Raw genomic sequence first — 14,551 nt, forward strand, 5'->3', positions numbered from 1 at the left:
TTCAAACTGGTTCTCGCCGGTTTTAGCTTCCTACCGAACCTTCAAACCGGTTCAAACCGGAATCGAAAACCCGAAATTTTGACCCGATTTTCGAAAATAGCCTAAGGCAATAGCCTTTCCCTTTTTTTCGATTTTCGGAGATCAAAAAATCGAAGAAAAATCCGGTTTTCGGTGCGTTTTCACCGCAATATTCCAGTTTCAAACTGGTTCTCGCCGGTTTTAGCCTCCCACCGAACCTTCAAACCGGTTTAAACCGGAATCGAAAACCCGAAATTTTGACCCGATTTTCGAAAAGACCCTAAGGCTATAGCCTTTCCCTTTTTTCGATTTTCGGAGATCAAAACATCGAAGAAAAATCCGGTTTTCGGTGGGTTTTCACCGGAATATCCCAGTTTCAAACTGGTTCTCGCCGGTTTTAGCTTCCTACCGAACCTTCAAACCGGTTCAAACCGGAATCGAAAACCCGAAATTTTGACCCGATTTTCGAAAAAACACTAAGGCTATAGCCTTTCCCTTTTTTCGATTTTCGTGGATCAAAACATCGAAGAAAAATCCGGTTTTCGGTGGGTTTTCACCGGAATATTCCAGTTTCAAACTGGTTCTCGCCGGTTATAGCCTCCCACCGAACCTTCAAACCGGTTTAAACCGGAATCGAAAACCCGAAATTTTGACCCGATTTTCGAAAAAACCCTAAGGTGTCCACAATTTTGCACTGACCGCCAGCGGTATACAAATGTGAACACTACAGTTACCTGACACCTTTAACAAAGAAACTAATTGCTGATCTAAACTTTACTAAAACTGTTACAACGCCAAACACGATAGTCAAATTCTCCAGTCTTTATCTTGGGTGTCGCGAAGTAAGCAGCGCCACTTATCAAAGTTAAGCACGCAACTCAAATACTGCAACTGATTGTGATAGTCAGTTAGAGCTGGTCTGGTCTGTTGTGTTCTGGAGTGATATAGTGTCCCCTGTACATATATGGTAAACCAAGTGACGATGACGTAACTGTACATATGTAAAAGGTGATAATTGGCGACAAATAGAAATTTAGGTCGAGTATCTAATTAAGTGATGACGATGAAACAATGCAATCACGTGTTAAACGACACGTATGTGATTTTAATTAGTAGTCCGGGTGTAAGTTCGATGCAAAACAAACGTTTAATTTCCACAGACAAAAAGTTTCGTACCAACAATCTAGCACGTTCCTTTGTTAAAAACGTTAAATTAATTGGTTGTTATTACATTAAAGCTAGGTCACAAAATAATGTGATGATCTAAACGTATCTTCAAAGCGGTGCATGTTCATTAAATATTTGTACGTGTGTGTTTGACAACCTGTACCTGCACTTTGTATGCGAATTATTTAACTTTCTTTTTTATGGATTGCCCGTCGGTGTTAAAAAAACCCTACAATAATTAATTGCTATTCTATTTCCTACTATGTTTCCAAAACAAACTAATACATTAAATTCCCCAACACTGAACACGATAATGAAACCTTGCTTCTAATATTATCTATCATCTCAGCAGAATAAACAAACCATGAATATTCTCAACTGTATTCCTTTCTTCGCGACAACTATAATGCAAAAGGATATTGAACAGAGGTTGGTAAATGTTGCGTCATAAAGTAAACGTAAACTTAAACTTAACAATTTGACGTAAAGAGCCGGTAAAATATGAGCATACTTTTTTGCATACATATAATTAAACAGCAACATTGCTAAGAACCCAATTGCCTTTTCTTATTGCATTCAAATGCGCTGGAAAGGTGACAAATAGTTGGCAAACTTATAAAAAAAACAACGAATGGCGATTGGTGGGAGAAATACCACAGTACATATTGAAAACTGTCAAAAAATACGAATAAATTATTTTTTGGTACGTTTTAAGAATTATCCATAACAGCTTTTACATATTAAACTACACTTCACTTGTGAGGAGAAATAGTAGTTAAACTAACATGCAAAGCGCATCTAGCGGAAAATAGCAACACAATCAAGTCAAGTATGGCAGTTAACAAATGTACGTAGAACATATAACTGTCATTAATAAGCAACTGATTTGGGCTGTATTAGTATAAAACAAGTTTCAAAGGGCCTCCAGTAGAATATTGTCATACGAAGATGGTAACATGGCAATACGAAGTACATAAAACATACAACTGTCATTCCTATTTAACGTACTGCAGATGGTTTGTAGTTGTAGATGGTTTGTAGTATGTGACAGTTAACTACAGTGAGACACATCCCCTAGGGGGCGATATAATGAAAATGTTTTAAAAAGTGAGGTAAAGCAAAATATGCATGACGTTAATTAGGCAAAGTCTGCTCATGCAAATCAATCAAAACTTTAAATCAAAACACAATAACATAACCCACAAAATTTTTGTGTTTAGCAATATGTGTTTAGCAATATGAAATATCATTGCAAGTTCTGAAGTGAAATACTGCTACGTTGCACGAAAAGTTCTATACAACATACAACAGTTTGTGTTGTCAGCTTACATCTATAATTATAATTTGATAAGTTTCCAACAAATTGCATAGAAGTGAAAAACATCAAAGAGAAGGAGCGTAGGCCTGGTTTAGGAAGTACGAAAGAATGGGTGCCAAAAAAACAATGTTGCGAGTCAAATTCGCCGGTATATAATCACAAAAATACAACTAAAACATTATCACGGTCCATTTAAAGCATGTTACGATGCATAGAATATCGCGTAAAAGCAAAATGGTTTTGTTGCTATGAAGTTACGCATTACAATTTTAAACCTCGAATTATATATGCTGCAGCGCGGAATTATTGAAAGCATCACCAAGCGTTCTACACATCGCAGTGTTGTTCAAACAAAACATGCCCGACTGTAACATGCCACTGTGTTGGTATATGCGAGTTTTAGTGTAAAACCGTAAAAAGTGTGCAGGAAGGGGCATTACAGCTCCCGAACAAATATGGTAGAGAAGCGCATCGCAGTCGTCAGGGGCTGACTATGGAACAAGTCAACCCCAGAATTGAACCCAACATGACGTCACGTCGTTTACGTCACTGACACGAATGAAGTTGTGATAGCAACCTGGAGCGTTGACATCTGGCAGAATGGCGTTACATCATCGTCTGGGGGATCACCGAATGAATAGGGTGGACGTCGTTCGAGATGCTTCAGGTGACGTCATCTGATGGGGTGTCATTACGTCATTGACGATGATGTCAGAGGAATTCCACCGCTTAAGACATCGTGCGTTGGACACCAGTGAAGTGAGGAATTACTTTATGGGTGAAATCATCGCTGACGCCGTCGTTTGCTGGGTAGGGGTGTGACGTAACTCTTCAATGAAGCATCTGAAAAAAAATTAGGAATACTAATCATGTCACGCGTTTAAGGGTAATAAAACTATTTGGAAACAGAAAGTTCACCATACTTACTTTGATAAGAATTTATTCATCTTTAGTTATTCTTTTTCTGGCAAATGGTAATTAATAATCCTGTGGAAACATAAAACCTATAAAGTTCTAAAACTGTTTAAACCTTAAAAAGCTGAAAAACAAAAACAGTTTGGTAAACCTGCAAAACAAATTAGGACTTTAAATAATTAAAATGTATATTGTTAGTTTTAAACAGAAAACACATCAGAAAATACATTATTTTTAACAAATTGAAACTCCTAAACACCTGTGAACTAAAGTGAAACACCTACAAAACAGAAGTTAATTTCAAATACCTATAATCCTGAAAAACAAAACAAGTTTTAAAATAATAAAACCTGAAAAAAAATTGTTAACAATTAAAATATCTTAAGCCTTTTCAAAAATCTGAAAAACAAAACAAATTGTTATCAGTTTAAATAATTTAGGCCTTTTCAAAAATCTGAAAAACAAAACAAATTATAACAATTCAAATAATTTAAGCCTCTTCAAAAATCTGAAAAACAAAACGAATTGTTATCAATTCAAATATTTTAAAAAGCCTTTTCAAAAATCTGAAAAACAAACGTATTTGTTAATCCTGCGGAAAATAAAAAAAAATCTGAAAAACAAAACAGAAGATTAAACCTGTAAAAAAAATTGATTTCCTGCAGAAAAAAGGTTAAGAAACACAATTGTCAAATGTACCTGAAAAACTTGTATTGCATGGCACAGATTAACAAGTTTTTTTGTTTTGCATGTATTTTTGTGTTTTTTCAATTTAAAAAAAAATTCCAATTGTTTCACTAAAAACCTGAAAAATAAATACAAAATGAGTTTTCAACAAAAACCTGGATCAATAACAAGAAACTTACAATTTAGCAAGTTGACTTTTGAGTTGAATAATAGCAAAACTGACACAACTAAACTGTTTGAATTCTAACGCTTGACGATGGCGGTTCGCATGGTTAGAGCGAGCGACGGTCGACGGGCGGTAAAAAATGCACAACAATAACACTATAAAGAACCTGTCGGCTGATGTAAAAGGCACAACACCCCCCAAGAACTGGTCTGCTTAAAAAGAAATAAAAGGATAGAAAAAGTGGACTCCACACACAGTTTTGTTGATGAAAAAGGGAAAACGAAAGAATAATCCAATTGCACTTTTCGTTATTGGAGATCAAAAATACTAAACATGAAAATAAACTGCAATGGAAACTGTAGAAATATGGCACACTTAGGCAGAAAAACCAGTTGTTTGTTTGCTTTGTTTGATAAGTATCTGAAAAAAACGTTGGAACCGCCATCGTCCCTGCGCGCGCGACGTAAAAGTACACAATGCAAGCTTGCCTCAAGTAACTGCCCTGCATACATCCGCCGCAAATTAGCCTAGAAAAGTAGAAGGTGAGTCTGTCATGTTTTACAACCACCCAAAATGTCATTGCCCCATAATGACTGGATGGCCGGGTCAAGCAGGAAAACGAAACTGAAATTAGTAGTAATAACTACGCCTAAATCCACTCAAAAATGGGTTTGACCAGCAAAAGGGTAAATTTGGGGCTTTTGTCGGCGCAATTTTAACTAAATGTAAAAACTGCTTAAAACTTGCGAATAACAGGAATTGTTACATCACATGCTTGATATCCAATTCTCGGCCTCTTTTTGGTGAAAAGACTTTAAACGGATGTACATGCATGGATTTTATACAAGCTGGTCAAAACCCGAAAAAAAAATCCACAAAGACCCTAATTTTACAGTTCGCATAGGCGCAAAAGTTTGTTTAAAAGGGACAGTGACGTTTTAATGCGTATAACTCAACAACAGTGTGTCACTGCCCCTGACCCTTCGAGGACCCAAACATTTTACGCAAAGGCAGGGCTGGGAAAAAATTAACAACAGTTTGCGCCCTACGGGGTGGCTCACGGGACTTTTCGGGCAAAATGCTATGCCGGCCCCCTCCAACTCACGAGCCTGAGTTATCATTGGGAGTAGCGGTGTCCCTACTCTGGCCCCGCCTACACCGCGGCCAATGCAATGCGGTGGAGGCCATGCCCAGACCGTGTTTCTATGCGCACCTTATTTTAGCTAAAGCCATTTAGAAGCGCGCCACGCCTAGCTAGAAATCGATCTAAGCTAAGGCCCTACGTGGCGCGCGAATCCCAAACGTACCCCACCTATGTTATCTAACCTAACCGTAGTTAAAGAGTGCTACTCTTTATCTAGCCCTAGCGCCAACTTGCTGACATAGTAGCACTCCTACCGACTTGGACCATTCTTTGAGCGAGAAAGACTTCCTCTACGGGTCCTCCTCGGACAAAGAATAGGTCACTCACCCTAGCGCCAGTTAACCTAAGTTAGGCCTAACAGTTCCGCAATCCCGGTTGACCCACGACAGACTCCTATGTTTACATACAAGTAAAATATTTGAAGTTGTATGACGATGTTGAATAGATCGTTGAGCAGAAGAAGATCTGATTCTGCAAACAAAATAACACGTTAAGTAACGAGTAACGGACTGGACTGTACACGTAGAAATAAAAGAATAAAGATAAAAGACCCACAAGGCTGATACTTCACAACGCGCTTCCAAAAGCCACGCCGTTTTGAAAAAAACGCGCCCGCTTGTGTGACGTCACAATGCCTATAGCGTGATGCGTAGCAAAGCAAAGACCTTTTGCAGTAAATTGTTTAAGGTTTTAATGGTTGCTGGTTAAGTTAGTTTCGTTATGCTATTAAGATTGAAATGTCGATTATAAATAATGCTAATTTACTAACATATATCACTATGATTAAGTTTGGCGCAGCTGGCATACTCGGATAACTTCTTCACAAATCAGATCAAATAGTTTTATACGTTACAATTCACCTACAATGCCAGTAAGATTGAGTTTTTACAGTAAATCACTACTATTATTTAGTGTTAATCTACAAGGCCATTTGCAACAAAAAATACGGACATAAAATGTTTATGTTTTGCTTTAAATGCCCGCATACACTATAATATTGTCGAAGTATACTTCCTATTGTGTAGCATAGTTACACAGAACTTGGATTTACCTTCAAGTTTCTGGATGATTCCACCTCCGCACGCAGCAAACACCACGAGACAAATGACTTTGACTGGAATGACTTTTGCATGCCAAAAAACTCACTGAGCGCTGATTGGCTGCGCTCATTCAAGCGTGTTAAATTTTGATGATGTGGCGCGGATAAAGACTTTGGGCAGTAAAAATGGGCAGTAAATATTTAAAAATATTAGATTTAAAGTTGGTTTAATTTATCGGATATTAATGCTGGCATATAAATCACAGTTAGCATAATAAATTGATGATTGCTCAACGATCAGGCTTTCAAAAACCTTAAAACACTGTCCCCCAAATTTATTTTGGAAAATAAATTGATTCTAAACCAGCGGTTCTTGACCTTTTTTTGTCCACGCCCCCTAAGGTGTTTGTCGGGCACTTCACGCCCCCCTGAAACAGGCAAAAACGACAGTTTTTTTAACACATGCAGCAATGGAACCACAAGAAGTCTCCGTTGCCTTTGTTGTAAACCAGGGATCACCTAATTACGGCCCAGGGGCGTTAAATGTGCAAACATTCATTATACATTTTGGTAATAATTTTACCTGGTCTAACAGAATTACAAGGCATATGTATTATCCAAAAGCAGTTTGTAACGTCACAGACAAAAGCAAAGAATAGTAATTGTGTGCGAACAATTGCCTTTTTAGTTCTTTGTGGTAGAATAAACAGGCATTAGTTGGTATGAGACAGTTTTAGATTTTTCACAATTTTAAAATTAAACAGCGGTACAATCTAAATACAAATAAGATTGGGGAAGACATGAAGACCCTTTGTGGTCTGGTCAAAATCGCCTCGCGAGTGCCAGTTTGGGAAAGGTGGCGTCAGAGCTTGTAACCCAAGCGGCTCTCGAGCGTGATTATTTAAATTATCCGGCCCGCAGTTAAACAAAATTTGTGACCCCTGTTCTAAAGTGACAAACCAAAAACTTAACTTTGCCTTGTATGGCATTATTCAAAATTTGTGTTATGCCATAAGGTATCGCATCATAATATTCGTTTCTTTTTGAAAACGTGGTGCTCGCAAGCAATACACTACAATTGCAAAATTAATTTTAGGGGGAGGTGAGTCCAAAGTTAAATAAATTTGGTTATTTAACTTTTGGCTCACGCCCCCCTTGGAAATGTCTCGCGCCCCCCCTAGGGAAAAAAAAACAGGGACCACAGGTGTCACAATACATATTATGACAGACAGTAAACGCCCGTTTTGAAGCATTGGTGAAATAAGGATCAACGATGCGGCAGTTATAGCGAAAAGGTTGTGCACCTCTGTTCTACAGTAGAGATACATTTTATTGTCATAATAAATAAAATATTTTACTGGAATATTTTATCAATACTAAATTGTGTATTTCGCTTGATATACTCAACATCTCGTGTAAACTTGGGAAAATATATGTAAAAAAGATTTATATGAGTCAAGCTAATGTGGCAAAACAAAGCTTGTTGGTGATATTTGTACCAATCAATCTGCAATTCATAAACCAAAATGTTCGAATAGCCTACCGTTTTTCAGTTTCAGTGCGCTATTATTAATTTTTTTCGTAAAGAACCATTATTACAAACACCCGATTCGGTGCATTCGAATTGTTTGCCTCCACCTGATCTGAGCCAGCAGTTTGCGATTTTCAAAACCGGTTTAATGTCCCTTTTAATGCTACCCATTTCTTTACACATCCACACGGGAATTTGACCGTAGGCCTATACACTGGGCAACACTAGAATAATTCGCCGTTTTTGTAGCTCTTATCTTACGTGTTTCTTATAGTACGTACTTTATTCTAAATCAGGGGTCACCAAACTACGGCCCGCGGGCCGGATCCGGCCCGCGAGGTCATTTCATCCGGCCCGCAACCACATTTTTTTGGTTTGCCAAATCGTATTGATAACTTTGTAACATTCAAAAATTAATCTACTCCTTACGAAAGTTTTCCTGTCGCGATATGTAGATTACCTATAGTTTTATAGAATTCGCCCGAGATTAATTCAAAGCCACTTTGTTACGTCACAGACAAGACTACAAGTGTTAATTGTGCGCAAACAATTGCCTTCTTTTGTTGCTTGTGACGTAATATAGAAGCATTGCTCGTAAGATAAGACTAACTATACAGTTTTGAACAGTCGCATCACCAGATTTTGAATAGGATTGCAGAAAGACCATATCTTGGCGCCCCTACAAACATTGCTTCGCGGGCTAAGTTTAGAAAGACGGCGCTAGGGCATATAACCTATGCGGCCCGAAAAGGTGGTGGACAAAATGTAATACGAGCTGCTTTTTCACTGATTCAGTTCCTGTTCAGTTTGGGGCTTTCGGGATATTTAACTTACGTTTTCGGTTCGAATCAGGATTTTTGAAATAAACGGAACAAAATGGTTCGCGGGTTTGGATTCTGTTCCGATTCGACTCCCTTGTTTTGTCCTGGGCCAACTTGTGTTTTCAATGGATTTTGGTACCAGTGCGAAATGATCGAGCGCACAAATGTCATCTCGAAAACTAACAAAAGTGTACGATTCTGAAATATTCATCATAATTATTTGATTTGTTGAGTTAGTAGTGTTAGCACATCGAACAATGGGTCATTTTGAAGATCTACAACACGTAGGCATAATGCTAAATAGATGTAAATTTTGTTTGATGAAAACAAAACTTTATGGCCAGCACACATCGATTGTGTTTGTGTCAAAAGTCAAAGTCATAATGGGTCACGTCTAAAACTGCGGGCCCACTTGGCCCACGTGGCCCAGCACTTGACCCGCTTGGCCCAGCACTTGGCCCGCCCCATGCAAGTATCAAAACTGCGGGCCGGCTTGATAAAGCCGTGGGCACGCCTGTCACATGTCATTAAATTTTGATTTCGACCAGATCTGAACGGCAAGCAATGGATGTAGTGGGCCCGCAGTTTTTCCTTGCGATAGACGCGACATGCACAGGATATAATGGGCCCGCGGTTTTTAGATGCGAGAGGCGGGCCAAGCAAGCACTGGATATAGTGGGGCTACAGTTTTTATACTTGCAAGAAGCGGGCCCGCAGTTTTCCAATTGCATGAGGCGGGCCAAGTGCTGGGCCAAGCGGGCCAAGTGATCCAAGCGGGCCCGCAGTTTTAGACGTGACCGGTAGAACTGTAGAGTGTAGAATGATGACAACGTGCGTTCCTCTATTTCCCGGAATTTTCATTCCCGGGAATCGGGAATTAACCACTGATCTCTATAAACAGAGAGGGTTTATAGAGATCAGTGGAATTAACAGATCATGTTTCGGGAATTTCGGGATGCCGACAAAATAATATGACATTTTTGTCGTGCGGAATTGTGATGATTTAAAACAATTTATGTTCTCTAGAAACGTTTAATTTAGCACATTTATTATGGTTAATATTACGCTTGCGTTTAAAGTTCCGTAAATTGTGAAAAATAATAATTCCTTTTCCGTGGAATACCCGGGAGGATACGCTTGTTCCGTTTCTGCCCTTTATTTCAAATTTTTTTTACAGAACTTTTGTGATTTTTAACTAGCATGTAGGAATAAGTATCACTGGGTGACAATAAGGTAATACTTGCTGGTAAAACTACTTCTATGCTGGATTTTAAAGCATGGATAACTCTGAATCCATTGATGAGGGAATCCCTGAATTGTTTAGTAAGTTTTTATTGCCAATATGAAATATTACAATTACTTTATTGCTTGTACTTCCTATAAATAATTGCAATAATTAAAACTGTTAGTTTGATACTAAATTTTTCAAACACAATTATTACACAAACAGTATCTTTTTTGTTTTTTATTTCTTTATGATATCGGCAAATTCCAAATTGTTAACAGTAAATGAACAACACTGGTCCACAGGTCCATTTTGGAGACGGGGCTGTAACAATTTAGTGACAGGGTGTCACTCGCTGCCTGTCACTGACAGGCTGTCCCAGATTTGTGACAGGGTGTCCCTGATTTGTTACAGGTGTCCCTGATTTGTGACAGGGTGTCCCTGATTTTGGGTAGAGCGACTAACACCATAACGAAAATCACAACCTCGATTTCACAAGGAGGCGTAAAGAGACGATTTTTTTATTTAGCGGCTATAAATGGGTTGGGAAATAAGTTTTTTAAATTTTTACATTAGTAACTATTTTTTTGGGTTAGTTTTATTGAATTTTAAGTGCTAATACCTTACCCCGACCCTAATAGCCCTAACCGTGAGCATTTTTGGAGATATAATCAATCGACTTTTGGTTGTGATTCTCGTTATTTCATTGGACATTGTTTTACTGCTGTTTCTTAAATAATAATACTTATGAATGTCAATACTAACTGCCGTTTCCTAAACAATAATACTTACAAATGTCAATACTAACTGCCGGTTCCTAAACAATAATACTTGCAAAAGTCAAGAAATATCTTGCAAGTAAGCAATTATGCCTACCCGCTTATGTCTTGCTATTTATTCTTGGTGACACTCAAAATCAGGGACACCCAAATCCGCAGCGACTTTAGTGACAGCCTGTCCCTGATTTGGTGACATACAACGGGTGTCCGTGACACCTGTCCCAAACATGACAGGTGTCCCAAAAATGTCACAACCCCTGTTGCCATTTTGGCTGTCTATTGGTTTGAAAAATGACATGTGTAAATTAACTTGATGCACTTACTGTGTGAAACTATTAATGAACATAATGCTTTTTTGCCCAAGATATATTTCTCAATTTGATATGTGAAATAAGTTCTTTATGTAATACAACTACTTGTTTACCGTATGGCATGCGTTGTGTATAATATTTGCCCATTTCACCATTTCAGTTCTGTACAGCCAGTTTGCAGAGTATGCCGGTCATTTTAAAAAAGTTGACCACCACTTGCTTTGCTCATGCTGAAATTGGTCTTGCACATGGATTTTAGGGTTGTACATGTGCGCAAACAGGACATATTGGTCCTACAAGATCTTGGGATCTGGTACACTTTGTAGGCTGGCTACATAGGTATTTTATGCCCGTTTTATAACTTGTCTTGTTGGTTTTAGTGCAATTTCTTTCCAACCAACTGGAATCACAATATGCAAGCAATCACAAGGCAAGGTATGGAGAGGAACTTATTAGAGAATTTTTCAAAATGGAAAATATGAATCTTGACCGCAATGAGGAAGAAGTAGTAAAACCCGCCAATGTACATAAAAACACGGTGGCCATTATTGGCGATCCTGGAATGGGCAAAACGAAAATGGTGCAAACCTTGGTGAACCAGATCAGGCATAAAAAGGTCTGGATCAACACAAAAATCATCTTTTTCCTCAGAGCTGAAGAAATTGACTTTTCACTTAAGCAGGAAATGAAAGACTTTTTGTTAAGTGGCCTCACCATCCGTTGTACGAGCGAAGAGCTCAGTCCGCAGGACTTCAAAAATATGGAAGAAGGTGGGGGGTGTATGGTAGTTGTTGATGGTATTGATGCTGCTCGAACAGATGCATTTAAAAGAGATGACCAACTTAACTTGTACTTGGAGAAAGAAGTTACAACAGCAGATGTTCACATTAAAAACCTTTTGCTTGGGAGGACATTTCATGGTTCGAAAAAAGTTTTAACATGCCGCAAGCATGATTTTTTTGAAATTGCACCTGTGTTTCGACCAGCATACATTGTCACTTGCAATGGGCTTAATTTACGTCAAGGATATAGAGAAATTTGTGAGGCAGAATGTGAATCCCCGCACCAAGTAAAATTAATGATGAAATTTCTTGACAAACACCCAGATATTGAAAAAGTTTGCCATGTACCATTGGTTAGCGTGACTGTGGTGCACTTTTTAAAACAAAATATTGAAATTTTAGCACGAACTGATGCGTTGCTATCACTAAGAGAATCTTGGTAACTATTCCCAATATTTTTTTAACTTTTTTACAAATGAAATATGTTGTTTTCATGCGGTTTATGCTGTTCTGTTTGTAGTTCGTGCATTTTTTCAGTGATTTGCGGTATGACTGTTTTTTACTGAAGTCCGTTTTTCACCTCTATGTAATAGTACTAGTATACAACCAGTAAAAATGGCAATGTAAAACAAATATTAGGACAGTGCAAAGAAGACAGTTATTCTTTGGTTCTTCTTAATTATATATGTTTTATATGTTTTTGTTTTTTTCAGATAAGAATCAGTCCAATAAAATCTAAAAAAGTGAATAGTTTTTATATTAAATGCTCAAAGCACCATTGGTCAGTAGCATCAAGCAGTGTAAATGAACGGACGTGGTAAGTTTGAATGATTGTTGCTTGTTTTGAAGGGTACTTCTTAAAACGGGCACCAAATCAATATCAAAACAGGACAATTATACTAACTGTTAAAGCTAATGATTATGCCAAAATTATGTTTATTTAATTGCAAATTCTAAAAATTAGCCACTTATTAACTGTTTTTGCAGACAATGGAATTGCAGTGTACCACACTACGTCAGAAAACTTGATTTCTAAAGTTTTTGGTAAGTACCAGGATTTCCTTTATCTAGGCAATATGCTTTACAATTCTTTTGTGGCCTGTTCTAGTAATACATATGAAACTGGATAAAATGAAAATACAATTTAGGTAGTTCCTTTAAGTCAGTGGTTTCCAACCTGTGGGTTGAGACCCCAACTGAAGTCGCCTGACAATTTGCCTGGGGTCACCTAAGGCAGTGCTTCTCAACTCGTTTTAGGCCATGGACCACTAGCCCCAATATAATAAACCCATGGACCACTTCATTGTTGAGAAAAAAATACAGTCAATGTGAATATATAGCCTTGGGGTCACCGCAACTTGGCAAATGTTATCAAGGGGTCAGGGCACCATAAAGGTTGAGAACCGCTGCTTTAAGGAGAGCCATTTGCATCACAAAAATTAACAAATAGTTTCTTTTTCAGGTCAAGTTCTTCCAAATGACCCGGAAATTACATTTGATTTATTTCCCCGTCCTATTGCTGGACCTCGGCTGGGCGAAGAAGTCATAAATGAATTTTATAAGATTGAAGACATGCATTTTGATCGTGGGGAGGAAATGAAAGTGATTCAACAAGATAATGCTATTAACAAGCATACAAATGGACTAGCACTGATTGGAGAGGCAGGCATAGGAAAAACCCAAATGGTTAAAACCGTTATAAAGAAAATTGTAAACAGGCAATTTCTTCCAAAGTCAAAGTGTGTATTTTTTCTCAAAATGAACGAGATAGATTTTACACAAAAAGATGCCTTTACAAAATTTATTCTCACATTTAGTCCTATTGTTCCAATGCGCCGCGACATGAAGCCCCACGATTTGGAAGAACTTAAGCAGGGTGAAGGCTGCGTTGTGGTAATCGATGGACTTGATGCAGCGAACACAGACTCGTTTAAAAGAATTAATGATGACGTACCTACATCTTTTAATGACACAACACCTGATGTTCATGTCAAAAATCTTCTAATGGGCCGAGTCTTCCCCGCGGCAACAAAGATACTCACATGTCGAAGGCGAGAATTTTTTGAACTTGCTCCAAGGTACAGACCGCCGTTCATTCTTACATGCCGTGGACTTAGCTACAACCTTGGCTACACAGCAATTTGCAAACTTGCTAAAAGTACTCAACGCGAAATGAGGTTTGTTATGACATTTTTTGAGGACCGGCCAGAGATTCGAAGGATATGCCAAATTCCATTCTTATGCATGGCCACAGTGCGCTTACTGAAGCATGACATGAGAAACACCACAAACAATAAGAACGGCGAATCTATTTTTTTGCCCACAATAGACTCTGGGATAACCTAACAAAGATAACAATGTTACAATATTATCATAAATGATGTATTGTGAACAAGTGTAACTTAAAGGGTGGAGCATAAAAGGCGACTAATTTTCTGAAGGCATGCATCTCCATCAGGCTTTTGATTGAAAACCAGTTGCGCATGGATTCTCACATTATTTTTTATATGAGATGGTGGCACAAATCAGTAATTTTGTACTGTTTGTGTTTCTACTGTAAGTTGTTGCAATCAATATTTTTACCATTTTACAATCGATGCCAATCTTAAATACAAAATGTAATGCATTTTTCCACCATGCCACACGAG

At 38.1% G+C, this 14,551-nt stretch overlaps 1 protein-coding gene and 1 long non-coding RNA gene across 3 annotated transcripts; one reads left to right on the top strand and one right to left on the bottom strand.

Moving 5' to 3' along the window:
• Positions 1–1,731: 1,731 nt before the first annotated feature.
• LOC145214002 (uncharacterized) lies at positions 1,732–3,748 on the bottom strand. Its single transcript, XR_013856949.1, has 2 exons — positions 3,431–3,748; positions 1,732–3,346 (listed from the first exon to the last, which is right to left on the bottom strand). It is a non-coding gene; the product is annotated as an uncharacterized LOC145214002 (long non-coding RNA).
• Positions 3,749–9,958: 6,210 nt separating this feature from the next.
• On the top strand, positions 9,959–14,542 carry LOC145212697 (uncharacterized). 2 transcript variants are annotated; one of them, XM_080080917.1, is made up of 4 exons: positions 9,963–10,129; positions 12,617–12,720; positions 12,891–12,947; positions 13,366–14,542. In XM_080080917.1, exons 2-4 carry the CDS (start codon positions 12,708–12,710, stop codon positions 14,247–14,249), a joined length of 954 nt encoding a protein of 317 aa, XP_079937043.1. In that variant the 5' UTR covers positions 9,963–10,129; positions 12,617–12,707; the 3' UTR covers positions 14,250–14,542. The 2 variants fall into 2 exon arrangements, with proteins under 2 accessions (XP_079937044.1, XP_079937043.1); XM_080080918.1 differs by lacking the exons at positions 12,617–12,720; positions 12,891–12,947; positions 13,366–14,542 and adding an exon at positions 11,502–12,615 and having other exon boundaries at positions 9,959–10,129.
• Positions 14,543–14,551: the final 9 nt, after the last annotated feature.

This window comes from Phallusia mammillata, chromosome 2 (genome assembly GCF_965637545.1).
Source record: "Phallusia mammillata chromosome 2, kaPhaMamm4.hap1.1, whole genome shotgun sequence".
NCBI lineage: Eukaryota > Metazoa > Chordata > Ascidiacea > Phlebobranchia > Ascidiidae > Phallusia > Phallusia mammillata.

Excerpts from the sequence above, each read along its gene's own strand:
- LOC145212697 (XM_080080917.1), top strand. Across the intron at positions 12,948-13,365 it reads CTTGATTTCTAAAGTTTTTG|GTCAAGTTCTTCCAAATGAC; the intron begins GTAAGTACCAGG and ends TTTCTTTTTCAG.